The sequence below is a fragment of the Cherax quadricarinatus genome, chromosome 11 (assembly GCF_038502225.1).
Source record: "Cherax quadricarinatus isolate ZL_2023a chromosome 11, ASM3850222v1, whole genome shotgun sequence".
NCBI classification, from domain to species: domain Eukaryota; kingdom Metazoa; phylum Arthropoda; class Malacostraca; order Decapoda; family Parastacidae; genus Cherax; species Cherax quadricarinatus.
Genome location: NC_091302.1, coordinates 26,368,126 through 26,383,565, shown reverse-complemented (window position 1 = coordinate 26,383,565; position 15,440 = coordinate 26,368,126). Strand labels below are relative to the sequence as shown.

The 15,440-nt window shown below is 40.2% G+C and overlaps 1 protein-coding gene across 4 annotated transcripts in view; it reads right to left on the bottom strand.

Annotated features, from left to right (window-relative positions):
* Positions 1-8,419: 8,419 nt before the first annotated feature.
* The window catches only part of LOC128687542 (uncharacterized), an 87,011-nt gene continuing 79,990 nt past the window's right edge, over positions 8,420-15,440 (bottom strand). For all 4 annotated transcript variants that reach the window (XM_053775006.2, XM_053775008.2, XM_053775007.2 and 1 more), the window contains exon 3: positions 8,420-9,242. In XM_053775006.2, the coding sequence (XP_053630981.2) occupies positions 9,020-9,242 (223 nt within the window). In that variant the 3' untranslated portion in view covers positions 8,420-9,019. The remainder of the gene's footprint in view (positions 9,243-15,440) is intronic.

The window sequence follows — 15,440 nt, the reverse complement described above, 5'->3', positions numbered from 1 at the left end:
AATTCTCCAACACCAAGTAAGTTAGTCCTTCATACATGCATGCAGGCAAGATTTCTTGCAACATTAATCATTTATGAAAATCTGTACTATAAGCCACTTGTGAGGCTGAGGTTCCGACCTCAGGGCTCGGTGTCAACAGAGCTTGCCAGGGTAGACAACTCACATGGAGGCAGTCCAGACAAATTTTCACAAGTGGTCCTTTGAACCGTGATGTGGAATAGCTAGGTTAAAATTAACATAGCTAGGCACAGTTAGGAACCAGTTTAACAGAGTTAGGTTAAGTTAACACAGAGGCTAGGCCAAGCTGACTATACACAGAAGTTGTTATTTGCAGTAATTTACAGGCACGCCTGGTAGGCTAGAGAAGCTTGTGAATTTAATTATTTACAGTGATTACAAGTAAACCAGGGTAGGAGACTTGTGTGTTAATTACTTACAGTGGATTTGCAAGGTAGCCACAGTTAGGCTAGGCTTGTGCAATATTTACAACAGTTATAGTAGCTAGGACAGATTTAACCTATTTATTATTTACAGGGAGTCCTAAAGCCAGGTTTAGGCTATAGCTCACTAATTAGGTTAGGATTACCTTATCCAACCATCTACGCTAGACTGAGTAAGCTGGGGACAGTTAGGCCAAGCTGTTTGCACACATTATTTATTTACTATTTCACAAGTTGAATTGTTGAATTTATTTGTGCTAACCAAGTGATTTTTAATTTGTATAATGCATTTTTATTGTGTGATTTTCATTGTCTTTGACTCATTTTAATGTGGGATTTGTGACTTGTACCAGAGACCTGTAATTATTTGATGACATTGTACAGGAAATTAGGATATGAGAGCTAACACTGTACATTTTGAGTCAGAGTAGAGTCAATATAATAAAGGAAATTGTTAAGCTTGTTGAGGAGCCTTGAGACTCGTTCATTCTTGCCTAACACCGTGTCGTGCTGTGGGGTGGGCTGAGTAAAATACAATTAGTGTAGCACTCCAAATTAAATCTCGACAATGGCAGATGAGAATCCAACAGAGTCTGGTTCAGTGTCAGCAAAATTAAAACGATCAGTGCCTGCATACAAAGGGCATCTGAACAGAACGCGCAACAGGTGCAAGGCTACTAGCCAATGCAGTGAAGTAGACTGCGATGATTTGCAAGACTGCTTGAAGCGTTTGGGGGAAAAATGGGAAGCCTACGAACGAGCATTCTCAGCATATGAGCTACAGGCTATTGAGGATGGTGAATCCCAGGATAGTCTTCGGCAAGCTCAGGACGAATTCACTAAGGATGATGTAGATTGTCACCAGGAGATGAATACGTACAAAGATCAGTTAAGCACATTAAAGGCTAGTAAGCCAAGTGGGGTGATGAATACCGGGGGTACCCCGAGCAGCCACACGCTTGTTAATATGTTGCCCCGATTGCCCCAGTTGAATTTACCAACGTTTGACGGAACCCTAATAGAGTACATTGCTTTTTGGGATCAGTTTAAAGCCCAAATAGATGATAGAAACGATCTGGCAGATGCCGTCAAATTGCAGCATATTTGCGATCACAGCTCGAAGGTAAGGCCCTAGACTTGGTCCGGCACTACCAAATTACTGACACTAATTACCAACATGCCAAAGACCAGTTAAAGGACATGTTTGGCAACACTGAAGAGATAAAGGTGGTCATACTTTATCGGTTGTTGGATCTAGAGGATTGCCGACATGACCGTCAAAGCCTAGAGAAGTTCCGTATTGAAATTATGAGCTTGACAAATAGTTCCAGAGATTTACATAATGAGGATGAATCAGAATGGGTCATTAGTCAGGTGATTCAGAGGAAACTGGCTAGCACTATAGTACACGAGTTGCATTTGAAATATCGGACGAACAGGTTCACGATACAACAAATTGTTGAGGGGTTGGGAGATCTCGTTTCTCATTTGAGCATAGGTGTGAGAGAAGAGTCACCAGCATCACCACATAAAAACACAGACAGTCACTCAACGATTTCAAGAGATCAGTCTAAAGCTCATACGAGTAATGTTGAAGTGTACTATGGTAAAGAAGTGTCTAAGGCAAGAACCTCTAAGCAGAACCTCAGAGGCACTCATGCCAGAATATGCATGTTCTGCGAAGGCGAACACACTAGCATGAGTTGCTCTGAGTATACAACACTTAGCAGTAGGCAACAGAGACTAAAGGAGTTGAGACTCTGCTTCAAGTGTTGTGGGGAACACTTTGCCAGAGACTGTGACACCCAGCTCAGTGAGTGTCGAGTCTGTTGCAGAGGTAAGCACCATACTGCACTATGTCCCAATAATTTAAGGAAACCCCAGGCTAGTAGGGATATCTCTCAGGTAGAGATAGAAAGTGAGTCTGAGCCTGAAATGGTAGCCAGCATGATTAATGGGAATGAAGTCTCTAATCCGAGTGAGAATCACGGAGGTGCTGCCCTACCTACAGGCATGGCAAAGGTTGTGAATGGGCACAGGTCCGAAACAACCCGATTATTCTTTGACTCGGGAGCGCAAGTATCCTTGATAACAAAGAACTTGGTGGCTAAATTAAAGTTGAAGACCACCAGGAAAATTAGTATGATGTTGGGAGGGGCTATAAGTCAGGCCCCACCCAAATCTTATGACGTGGTGGATGTCACAGTCAAATTAGGTGGACATCGCAGAAACATTACAGCCTTAGTGGTAGAGACGTTACCCACGGCAATTACAGCGAGAGGTCTTGCTGCAGCAGCCAAGCGATTGAAAGACCTTGGCATGAAGCTGGCAGACTAGGGAATTACCACTGACACAGTCAAAAATGTAGGTATCCTGGTGGGAGCCAATCAAATAGATGACTTCCTGTCTACATGATGGAGGTTTAGGGAAGGAATTGGTTTATACAGATCCCCAGTCGGATACATCATAGGCGGCAGGATTCCACCTGAATTCCCTGCCATGCCAGAGAGGTAAGAAGGTGTCCCCATGATAGCTGGGGGAGTAGTGATAATGAGTACCAGCATACACGATGAACCGCCAGGGAAGCTGAACCAGGTAGGGAGTGACAAACACTCGGCCACCTTGGGAAAACACTTTTACGGGGTACGTAAAGAGGGAGATAGATTGCCATTAAATCCAGGGAACCTTGTATCAGTGGGAGGAAAGGCTACCAGGGCATGTGGGCCACTGGGTGGGAAAGTATGGAGCCACTCATTCAAGGCTAGACATATGAAAGATGTTAAAGTTAAAGGAAAGGGTGCTAAGAGCACCGGAACCAACAAGTTTACACCCCCAGAGGTCCACACAGGGGAAACTGGATGGTTGAAGTTAGACCGAAGTCTGCTCGACGAGAGTGGCTGGATGGCACTCGTGTCCAGGGTCCGCCATGGGGGCTTGCAGAAGGTGAACTTGATGTAGACTTAGTGCCTACCTTCGCCGGCGGGAGGATGTGGAAATTTATTCGGTCCTAAAAGTTCCAGAGGGCAGGTACGCCATACAAAGATCCCATCAGGCCGTTTATGGAACGGCTGAGTTGGGCGGCCCTTAACCCCACTCAAAACACACACACACACCCGGGTTGGCGAAGGTGGTTGGAAGGTACTTCTTAATTGATAGATTTACCCTTCAGGGAAGAAGTAGGTAGTTTACACTGTTAGTATACTAATATTAGGATTATTGAGGCAACTGTAGATGATAATAATGTAGACCTAAGACCTTAACGTAGATAGTAAATAGGTTATGTTAGCCAGGGAGAACTGGCAGCCCAAGTTCGAATGCTGGGGCACGGGGTTTTGAGACCGCCGTGCTTTCTTCTAAGACTAGACACCATCGGAACAGCAAGTGCCATGATCAGCAGGTGGTGCCCCCATGTGTCTTCACATACTAGACCTGAGGAAATCTGGCGAAGGCACCTCGACGTACCGTAGATGTTCTCCTCCCTCAGGCCCATACAGTAAGACAAGACCTCCCTTTTTCTCGGGATTCTGGCCAGTTTCTCGGGGAAATTCCGAGTCAGTTGAGCTGTGGGGCCTTTGTGCAGCTGGCAGTTCATGACCAGTATGTACCCGCGTCTCTTGTCAGCCTAGAAGCTAGTGTCACTCTCTGCGTAGTTAGTCTAGAGGATACACACCCCCTTGGAAACAGGAATTTCTGAGGTGCAGGCAGGTCACTAATATCGACTGAATATTGCAGGAATTAAGGCTCCCGGTTGCACATGGTTCTGAGGGGAAGTCCACAGGGACTAAAGCTTAGGGAGGTTGAAGACCGGGACAAATTCTCCAACACCAAGTAAGTTAGTCCTTCATACATGCATGCAGACAAGATTTCTTGCAACCTTAGTCATTCATGAAAATCTGTCCTATAAGCCACTTGTGAGGCTGAGGTTCCGACCTCAGGGCTCCGTGTCAACAGAGCTTGCCAAGGTAGGCAACTCACATGGAGGCAGTCCAGAACAGACAAATTTTCACACAGGTCATATGGTCATTAGATGAGTTACTGTGCATTCAAGAGAATGGAGTATTATACTAGGTAATGTAATTAAAAAAAAACGTAGTTTGATAGTGTCACAGGTTATACATTTATTCAGTATTTATTTAGTTGTGGTTGAGTAAGTGGTTTTTAAGAAGAGTCTTGAACTGATAAACAGACAGTATTTCTTTTCTATTCACAGATTTTTGGGCCTTTTATGCGAATTGAGTTTTTACAGTGTGAGATGGACCCGGGAAACATCAAAAAGTGATCTGTGCCTTGTGTTATGGTCATGTGTTCTGTTGAGGTTGGTAAGGAGAAGTTTGAGGGGAGGGTTTATATATAAGTTTAGTGTTCTATGTATGTAGTAGGTACAACAATAAGTATGGATGTCTTGTACAGTGAGTAAGTTTAGAGTTTTGAATATTGGTGGAGTATGCTGCCTGGAGTGGGAATTTGTTATCATTCCGACTGCAGCCTTTTGTTGGATAATTAATGGTCTGAGATGATTTATTGTTGTTGAGCCCCATGCACAAATTCCATAGGTGAGATAGGGTAAATGAGTGAGTGATATAGGGCCAGGAGGGCTGACTGTGGAACATAGTATCGTATCTTCGATAGTATGCCTACGGTCTTGGATATTTTCTTGGAAATTTGTTGTACATGTGTTTGAAATTTGAGTCTATTATCAAGGTGGATTCTAGGAATTTTCCCTCTGTGAGCTTTGTGATAGGTGATCCGTTTATCATTATGTTAAGAAGAACATCTGTAGTTCTGTTCCAAAACTGAATGTAGTAGGTTTTGTCAATATTGAGAGTAAGTTTGTTAATTATCATCCCGGTAGATATTTTCTGTAATTCGGTATTTTCAGCATTTATAGTATTTATAGTACAATACAAATACAAATACAAATTTTTATTTCCTTGCAAGATTACATTGAGATTATGTAATAACAATAATGAGTTGCAGTGCAAAGAGAGCCATTATCATGCCATAGCATTATGGGCAGACTAAATCTAATGGCTTACAGACTACTTAACAGTAGAGAAATTGATCATAGTTTTTTTTCAAATTGTACATCTGCTTTTATTTATAGTAGACAGTAAGTTTACTTAAATTACAATCTGTGGATATTACATTGGGACAAGTTGAGAGTATTTTGTAGGTTTTGCATATCAATAGTAAATATTTAAATTATATTATGGTAATATAACATTGTGAGTTATTGAAAGTAGTTCACAGTATGGGAATGTTACAATTGAGTGTAAGACAGTATTGTTTTGGGTAGGCATTTATACTACAATGTAGTATTAAGTATTGTATGAACTTTGGTCATCTAGTTTTGAAATTTGTAGATTTAGGTAATTGGGAGATTTTTTTGAGTATTGAGTATTTAGTTTAGGGTGAGTAGGTGGCTTCTGAGAAGAGTCTTAAATTAATGTTCAGACCGGGTTACTTTAGTATCTATTGGTAATGAATTCCAAATTTTGGGGCCCTTTATGTGTATAAAGTTTTTACACAGTGTGAAGTGGACACGGGGTACATCAAAAAGTGATCTGTGTCTTGTGTTATGGTCGTGTGTCCTGTTAAGGTTGGTGAGAAGTTTGAGTGGAGGGTTTATGTTTGAGTGTAGTGTTCTATATATGTAGTAGGAACAAGAATAAGTATGGATGTTCTTCACGGTGAGCAGTTTTAGACTTCTGAATATTGGTGGAGTATGCTGTCGGGAGTGGGAATTTGTTATTCTCACTGCAGCCTTTTGATGAGTTATTAGTGGTGTTAGGTGATTTAATGTTGTTGATCCCCATGCACAAATTCCATATGTGAGATAAGGGTAGATGAGTGAGTGATACAGTGCAAGGAGAGCTGACTGTGGAACATAGGAACGTATCTTTGATAGTATGCCTACTGTCTTAGAAATTTTCTTGGAAATATGTGTCTGGAATTTGAGGCTACTGTTAAGGTGGATTCCTAGGAATTTTCCCTCTGAGTCTTGTGATGGGTGATCCGTTTAGCGTTATGTTAGGTGGAACATTTGTAGCTCTGTTTCTAAACTGAATGAAATAAATTTTGTCAGTTTTGAGGGTAAGTTTATTAGTCATCATCTAGGCAGATGTTTTCTGCAATTCAGCATTAACAGTGTTGGCCAGTATGTCTGGGTTTGGTGAGAGAAGACGTATGTAGTGTCATCAGTAAATAATATACAAAAATTCAATGTACATGAAAGGACCTAAAATCTGGAACACCCTACCTGAAAACTCTAGAACTGCAAAGAGAACCATCACTTTCAAAACTACCGTTAGAAAACATCGTATCTCCCTGACACACCCCACCGTCAGCTAACTACATGAAAACCACCTATTGTCTTGTATCATACACACATAAAAAAAACCTAGACCTCCCCTCGATATCTGTGATTCCCCACAGTTCACACTTACACTCACCCAATTGACGATAAACACTGAAATACGTAATAAAACTATTACCTAATGTATCTAGAACTAGTCATAAGTTTGCCTGTGATACTCCAATGTAAGAGCTTCAATAGAAACTGTATCGTACCAAGACAAAACCATTCACATTGCTAAATTTACGAACTGTAATGCAGTTACATAGACTTAATATCAACATGCTCCATAAACTGTACCAATATAGAGTATTGAATTAATTTTAGCTTGCCCGAAATGCCTAGTCATGCTAGGTGTGATATTGGTCCTCTCTTTAATTAGTATTTTATAATATGTAAACCACACGATATCCTATAAAATGTAAACCCCGCATTGTAATCTGTATAGAGGATAAACTTGACTGATTGATTGATTGAATATGAGTTTGAGTTGTGATGCACTCGGTAGGTCAGACTTTGTGATGCACTCGGTAGGTCAGACTTTGTGATGCGCTCGGTAGGTCAGACTTCGGACAAGATTTAGCGTCATCGAGAAAGTCTCTTCAATGATGATTTACTTTTATTTTAATTCTTTTAAATGTCTTCACATATCAAATTGGATTCCTTCCATGTTTAGTAAAAAGGCAAATGACTGCCGATATATTAAGAGAATTAGTTAGATTAAAACTCGTCAAAAAAGAACCATTGTTTCCTGACACGGGTTTTAGTTATACAATGCACACCACTGGAGCCTTTTGTCATCTGACCGAGGTTCCAATGGCATAACCGTCCACCTCTTGGAAATTTACTATTGTTAAGGGAATTGAACACCAATGCATTCACTTCACTCAGAACACCAGTACTGAATGAGTTTCGGTCACTGAACTTTGACCACTTGAAATATATAAGGTGTATACTTCCCTGTGGCTGTATAACAATGTTTATATGATGGAGAAGAGGCTGACCAGGAAAGTCTTGCCCATATGAATTTATGAACATAAAATACTCCTGCAGCTGGGATGACACGAAGAACGCCTGTGATGTACACAGGAACATCTCATGCATCAGCAAGACGCTAAATTGGTATATCAGTAACGACGAAGAGGCCTTGAAGGTTCACTCATTGTCACCATCGAACACAATGTTGGCAGTTATAATATTTCAACTTCATTAACCTATATCAAGCTAGAATATATTTCTACGAGACTCATGTGACAAAGCCATAAAATAAACCCTTCACCACCTCCGTTGTCCTTCACCGATTACTATTACTACTACTACTACCAGTTACTGTTATATAACAGTAACAGGAGCTGAGTCTTGACCCCTGCAACCACAACAGGTGAGTACGTTCACCTGTCCCATATATAGCCTGTCTTCTTTCATACTTCTCATATATTTGAAATGATCGATGATCAGGGGCAGAAATGCCTTAGACAAATGTGTTTCAGACTGAATGTTTTTCTGTCCATTTCCTTCACTTGTTTGTTTAGGTCTAAATAGAATAATCATATGTACTGCCCATTAAATTGTAAGATTTTAAAATAAGCCGATATATAACACTTAGGGACAATATATACCCCAATCGAGTATATATATATATTTTTTTTATATGTGCACTGAGAGTAACAGTGCATGTACACGTGGAGGTGGAGGTGTCTCAGGATATATACACTTAATCTTTATAAATGTTCATGGTGCCGACAAGTTCTTGAAAAAAAAATACAAACACTAGGAATTTATTTTTAGTAGCGTTATCGTTCTTGGATCTTGGCCACCACAAAGGTACAGTTTCCAACACTTAAACAGTCTTACCTAGTATTATACAGTCTTAGTGAAGGTTCAGGAGAGGATTCCCATATTCAACTACAGTATTCTAATGAACGTTCAGGTCACAGTTAAAATAAACTGGGTTTAAAGAAGACTTTAAAACCTCCAGAGGAAATAAGTCTCACTGGTTTTTTAGCAGGTAACCCGATTTATTAATCCTTCTGGTGTTATTTATTCGAAAGCAGCCAGTCATTTGCAGGTGTTGTGGCTGACCTTCTGATAAATGAAAAGTCTAGATATGATGTCATATTTCAGGCTAAATAATTTGCATAATCAACTTATGAGAATAACAAGTCGATTACAAGTCAATTATGTTATGGGTCCAGATTAATTTTAATAATTAACGAAAATTTATTTAATAGATAACTTTGATTTGACGTTTTTCCTGTAATATACAAGTGTAAGGAATGTGGAAACTCGACATGAAGTTACCACCATAACATTTAACATAACAGCAACTCATGTAACGTTTAAGAGAGGTGGTGTACCTGTTTGTGGAGGGGTCAGACTCAGACATAAGGTCCGGCAGGTACCTGGCCACACGCTCACCCGTCTCAACCTCTCCTCCACACTCGCACCTGCAACACCAAAATCGGAAATAATAATTAATGAAGAGCAAAAATCAATAATAATAATAATAATAATAATAATAATAATAATAATAATATTATTATTATTATTATTATTATTATTGTTATTATTATTATTATTATTATTATTATTATTATTATTATTATTATTAGTAGTAGTAGTAGTAGTAGTAGTAGTAGTAGTAGTAGTAGTAGTAGTAGTAGTAGTAGTAGTAGTAGTAGTAGTAGTAGTAGTAGTATAGAGTTGTGGATGAGTGGAACAAACTCCCGAGTACAGTTATAGAGGCTAAAACGTTGTGTAGTTTTAAAAATAGGTTAGATAAATAAATGAGTGGGTGTGGGTGGGTGTGAGTTGGACCTGACTAGCTTGTGCTTCTAGGTCTGATGCCATGCTCTTTCCTTAAGTGGAAGTGACCTGAGTAGGTGGGTCATTGGGCTAAACGGGGGAACGGGGAGGGGGACATGGACCTGCTCTGCATGGGTCAGTAGGCCTGTTACAGTGTTCCTTCTTTCTTACGTTCTTATGTTCTTATGTATTGTTGTTGTTGTTATTGTTGTTATTGTTGTTGTTGTTATTGTTGTTGTTGTTATTGTTGTTGTTGTTATTGTTGTTATTGTTGTTGTTGTTATTGTTGTTGTTGTTATTGTTGTTATTGTTGTTGTTGTTATTGTTGTTGTTGTTATTATTAACCAGTATTGCTCTTATTATTATTACTATAATAATAATAATAATAATAATAATAATAATAATAATAATAATATTATTATTATTATTATTATTATTATTATTATTATTATTATTATTATTATTATTATTATTATTGCTATTATTATTTTACTTTATTACCATATGAGGAAAAGCTAAAGTGGTCTGAGTGATAGAGAATGTGTTGGATGGAAGGCAAGCAGATTTGATCTTAAGAAATGGGAGAACCTTCACCAACTTCAAGGAAGAAGAGGATCCTACACTAGCATCAAGGAAGGAGAGGATCCTACACTAGCATCAAGGAAGGAGAGGATCCTACACTAGCATCAAGGAAGAAGAGGATCCTACACTAGCATCAAGGAAGGAGAGGATCCTACACTAGCATCAAGGAAAGAGAGGATCCTACACTAGCATCAAGGAAGGAGAGGATCCTACACTAGCATCAAGGAAGGAGAGGATCCTACACCAACATGAAAGAAGAAGCGAGTCCTACACCTATACCAAGAAAGAAGAGAGTCCTTCACCGTCAAGGAAGAGAACCTTCACCAACATCAAGGAAGTGGACTGTCCTTCACCAACATCAAGGAAGAAGAGAGTCCAACATATCAAGGAAGAGAACCTTCACCAACATCAAAGAGGAGAGCCCTTCACCAACATCAAGGAGAAGAGCACTTCACCAACATCAAGGAAGAGGAGATCCTTTCACCAACATTAAGGAACAGGAGAGCCCTTCACCAACATTAAGGAACAGGAGAGCCCTTCACCAACATTAAGGAACAGGAGAGCCCTTCACCAACATTAAGGAACAGGAGAGCCCTTCACCAACATCAAGGAACAGGAGAGCCCTTCACCAACATTAAGGAACAGGAGAGCCCTTCACCAACATTAAGGAACAGGAGAGCCCTTCACCAACATTAAGGAACAGGAGAGCCCTTCACCAACATCAAGGAACAGGAGATCCCTTCACCAACATCAAGGAACAGGAGAGCCGCCAATATCTAGGAATACGAGAGTTCTTCATCAGCATCAAGGAACACGAGAGTTCTTCATCAACATCAAGGAACACGAGAGTTCTTCATCAACATCAAGGAACACGAGAGTTCTTCATCAACATCAAGGAACACGAGAGTTCTTCATCAACATCAAGGAACACGAGAGTTCTTCATCAACATCAAGGAACACGAGAGTTCTTCATCAACATCAAGGAACACGAGAGTTCTTCATCAACATCAAGGAACACGAGAGTTCTTCATCAACATCAAGGAAGAGGAAAACTGTCATCTACTGTTCATATTATGGTATTACCGCTGAAGGTTTGAAGTGAATCAGATTTAGTGTTTACAATTAATCACACGGACACTAACATCCAAATTTGTCTAATAAAAATGACATATTAGGACACATACAGTCTTAAAGCAAATAAAACCTTCCATTAAGAAATACCAACTTTGAAACCAAACTAAAATGAAATTCATTTGTTATCTCAGAGGGGCCAATATCCTGAAATACTCCAGTGCAATATGGTCCGGTCAGATATTATCGGATGAAAATCAAGATTTCAATTTTGCCAGTTTCTTTTATGAAAAAATGCATATTGAGACCAAAAGATGTCAAAATAAATCCAAACTTTTCTCTGTTTGATTTGCCAGTATTTAAGGTTGAAGGAGGTAAAAACAAAACAAAATAAAAAAAATCATTGCTCTGTTGACCTCGCCCGTGACAGGAAACAGACGCTCTGACATCCACCTTTGCAGTCTCCCTATGATCCCCGGGACAGTAAACGACTCATTCAAATTAGCACTTGCAACAGCCATCAGAGGCAGATGGCAAGTTAAGTTCAATACGATTCTCTCGCTAAAAGACGCATTCAATGTCATCTGTAACGATGATATTGAAGCCGAGAAACTGATCACTACTCACGCCACCACCACCCTCACTGAACGAAGATTCTGAGTCTTGGTCTCTCGAGCGACTTGACACACTGATTACAAACCAACTCATCGACGAACTCGGGTCTTTAATAGAAGATCAGAATCCCTTGGCTACTTTGGATCACATCACCAAAATTCCCAATGCTTCGTCAATGCTGAAGATAACCTTTACTAACGTGAACATGGCTGCCCAAGCTCTTGCTGACCGTATGGTCATTTTCTACTACTATATCACTTCAAGCTACATCGAAGCCGAAAGATATCAACACATCATGCAATGCTGGAACTGCTACTCTTACCTGCATACGCCAAGCACTGCCCTATCAAAGACAAAAAACTCTGTGGCAGTGAAGGACATAATTTCAAGGCCTGCTTCACCACTGCTCTACCAAAATGTCTGAAATGTAAGAGCAACCACCACACTCTTGACGCCAAGTGCCTTTTGAGAAGAGAAATCCTCAACAAAATTCAAGAAGAACGAAAGAAATCATGATAAATTAGACACATATGCGACACTTGGGAATCTTTAATGAGTAAACGTTTCGCCACACAGTGGCTTCATCAGTATATACAAAGGAGAATGGTGAAGAATAGGAGGAGTTTGAGGTAATCAGTCCCTCAACCTTGAGTCGTTATAATCAGTCCATCAATCTTGAAAAGAATACAGCATTTGTGCGAAGAAGTGGCTTATATACTGAAGGCAGGAGAGGTGCAACAGTCGTAGGTGGTATCACATTTGACGAATGTGGAAGTAAGTCATGCCTAAGGGTTAGGCAAGTGAAGAATTCCCTGTATTAAGATCCCAAGAAGTTACTGTGTCAGACAGGAATGTAGATGAATGGTTCAGAGAACCGACAAATTGATAAATTAGACACATGTGCAACAGATGTGTTGCACATGTGTCTAATTTATCAACTTGTCGGTTCTCTGAACCATTCATCTACAAGGTCACCAACATACGCTGCCATTACCAAATTACAAGCCGATACCACCAAAATTATCAAGGCCATTGAACATTCGCCCTCCACTAGTAACATACTACCTCCAATACCTGACAGAGTACCTACAAAAATCAACTAATGCATGATATATGCTAATAAGCACAACATGGCAGTACCAGGAACCTTCAACACTATCATCAATGAGCTCTTCAGACTTAACAACATGCCAGGTTCTTCCCGGATTCTCCACCTTCAACTGATATAATGAAGATCACCACCAAACTCGTCAGTGTCACAACATCCGAAAGATGCTGTCAACCTTGCGACGAGACTCCATCATATCCCTCCAATGAGATGCCACCAACGACTTCCACCACACATAACCGAAGAAGAAGAAGAGATAGATGACAGAAAATCTGAAAAAATTGTTTCCTACACAAGTGATCCAAACTGTAAGTCGTTGTAAGGGGCTGAAGAACTCTATCGAATTCAAAATGGAACTGTCAAGTATATGTTTTCTCCTGAAAGCTGACGTAGTATTTATGATTTAATTGCACAACCCACATATCAAGATCATCATTCAAAAGAATTCAAAATGACTCCACGACTGAAAAAGGAAAAATGGTAGTAATATCAGCACTACTATAAAGAATCATCATCAATCAGTCAAGATATAACTGTTGCCAAACATTAATATTATCGACTAATCACCTTGAAGCTGCCATCTCGTCCACCTTCTTGTGTTCCTGCCGCCCGCCTAGTCACCAGTCACCAATCACCATCAGGATATACCCAAGACTCAAGATTCAGCTTCAGTAAATCCAGTTTTTGATTTCCTACTTTCATTTGCCTGCGTACAATGCCTTGCGACTGAATTTAGCCCCGGCTCTTTTTCTACGACTCAAGACATTCCTCTCTACAGCTATTCTTCGTCTGTCCCTACTTCCCCGCTCACCCTTTGTGAGTCACACCTGTGAGTCCCTTCTCTTCTGTTCAGTAAGTATGCTTGAAAGTAATTAAGGTTTATTAAACAAATATTATGTAGATTCAACTTACTATAACCCAGTAAGATCAAACATTGTGATTTATTTCAAGCCAAAAGAGACAATCTCCTGTTATTACACAAAAACCAATGTGAGTAATAAAATCTTAAAATCAAGGCAGAACTTCCGTTGAGGAAAACGTCAACTCTAAAAGTTTTAGCCGACCATAATATGCATTCTCTAGTTACTGCACAGAATTTATCAGACTGTGCGCCTACACAACCTAAGCCATTAAACTGAACCATCCAGTTCATAAGGTGTGGAAAATGTTTAATAATTTTCCTTTGATTTGTGTGTAACAATTGGTAGGGATAATAATGTTTATATAGTGTAGGTATACCTGGAGTATACATGGAGAGGGTCTCGGGGGTCAACGCCCCCGCGGCTCGGCCTGAGACCAGGCCTTGTGGTGGATCAGGGTCTGATCAACCAAGCTGTTACTGCTGGCCGCATACAAACTAACGTACGAACCACAACCCGGCTGGTCAAGTACTGACTTTAGGTGCCTGTCCAGTGTCTTCTTGAAGACAGCCAGGCGTCTATTGGTAATCCTCTTTATGTATGCTGGGAGGCAATTGAACAGTCTTGGGCCCCGGACACTTACTGTATTGTCTCTCAGTGTACTCGTGGCGTCCTTGCTTTTCATTGGGGGAATGTTGCATCTCCTGTCGAGTCTTTTCCTCTCATAGGGAGTGATCTTCGTGTGCAAGTTTGGTACTAATCCCTCCAGGACTTTCCAAGAGTATATTATCATATATCTCTCTTGCCTGCATTCCAGGGAATACAAATCAAAGGACCCCAACCGTTCCCAGTAATTTAGGTGCTTTATCGTACTTATGTGTGACGTGAAAGTTCACTGTACGCTCTCCAGGTCTGCAATGTCGCCAGCCTTGAAGGGGGCCATTAGTGTACAGCAGTATTCCAGCCTAGAGAAAACAAGCGATTTGAAGAGAATCATCATGGGCTTGGCGTCTCTAGTTTTGAAGGTTCTCATTATCCATCCTATCATTTTCCTAGCAGATGCGGTAGATACAGTGTTGTGGTCTTTGAAGTCGAGATCCTCTGACATTATCTCTCTCAGGTCCTTCACATTACTATTTATCTTTATTGTAATGTTAGAATTTAGTGTGTACCCTGATACAGTTTTAATTTCCTCAAGTTTTCCATATCTGAGTAGTTGAAATTTCTCTTCATTGAACTTCATATTGTTTTGAGAGGCCCATTTGAAGATTTGGTTGATGTCCGCTTGGAGTCTTGCAGTGTCTTCGATGGAGGTCACTGTCATGTGTAATATTGATGGGACTTTTGAATGGTGATAAGTCATATGAAAATCTGTTTTCCTTACAATTTTCTATTGCAAGAAGTTGATTAAATAAAGTGAAATTATTGTAATTAAGAAGATAATATTTGGATAGGGATAGCACTAACGTCTCATATCACAAAAATCTTTGAGAGGGTTCTAAGAAGCAAGATCTCGAACCTCCTAGATACCCATCAGTTACACAACCCAGGGCAACACGTGTTTAGAGCAGCTCGCTCCTGCCTGTCCCAGCTCCTGGACCACT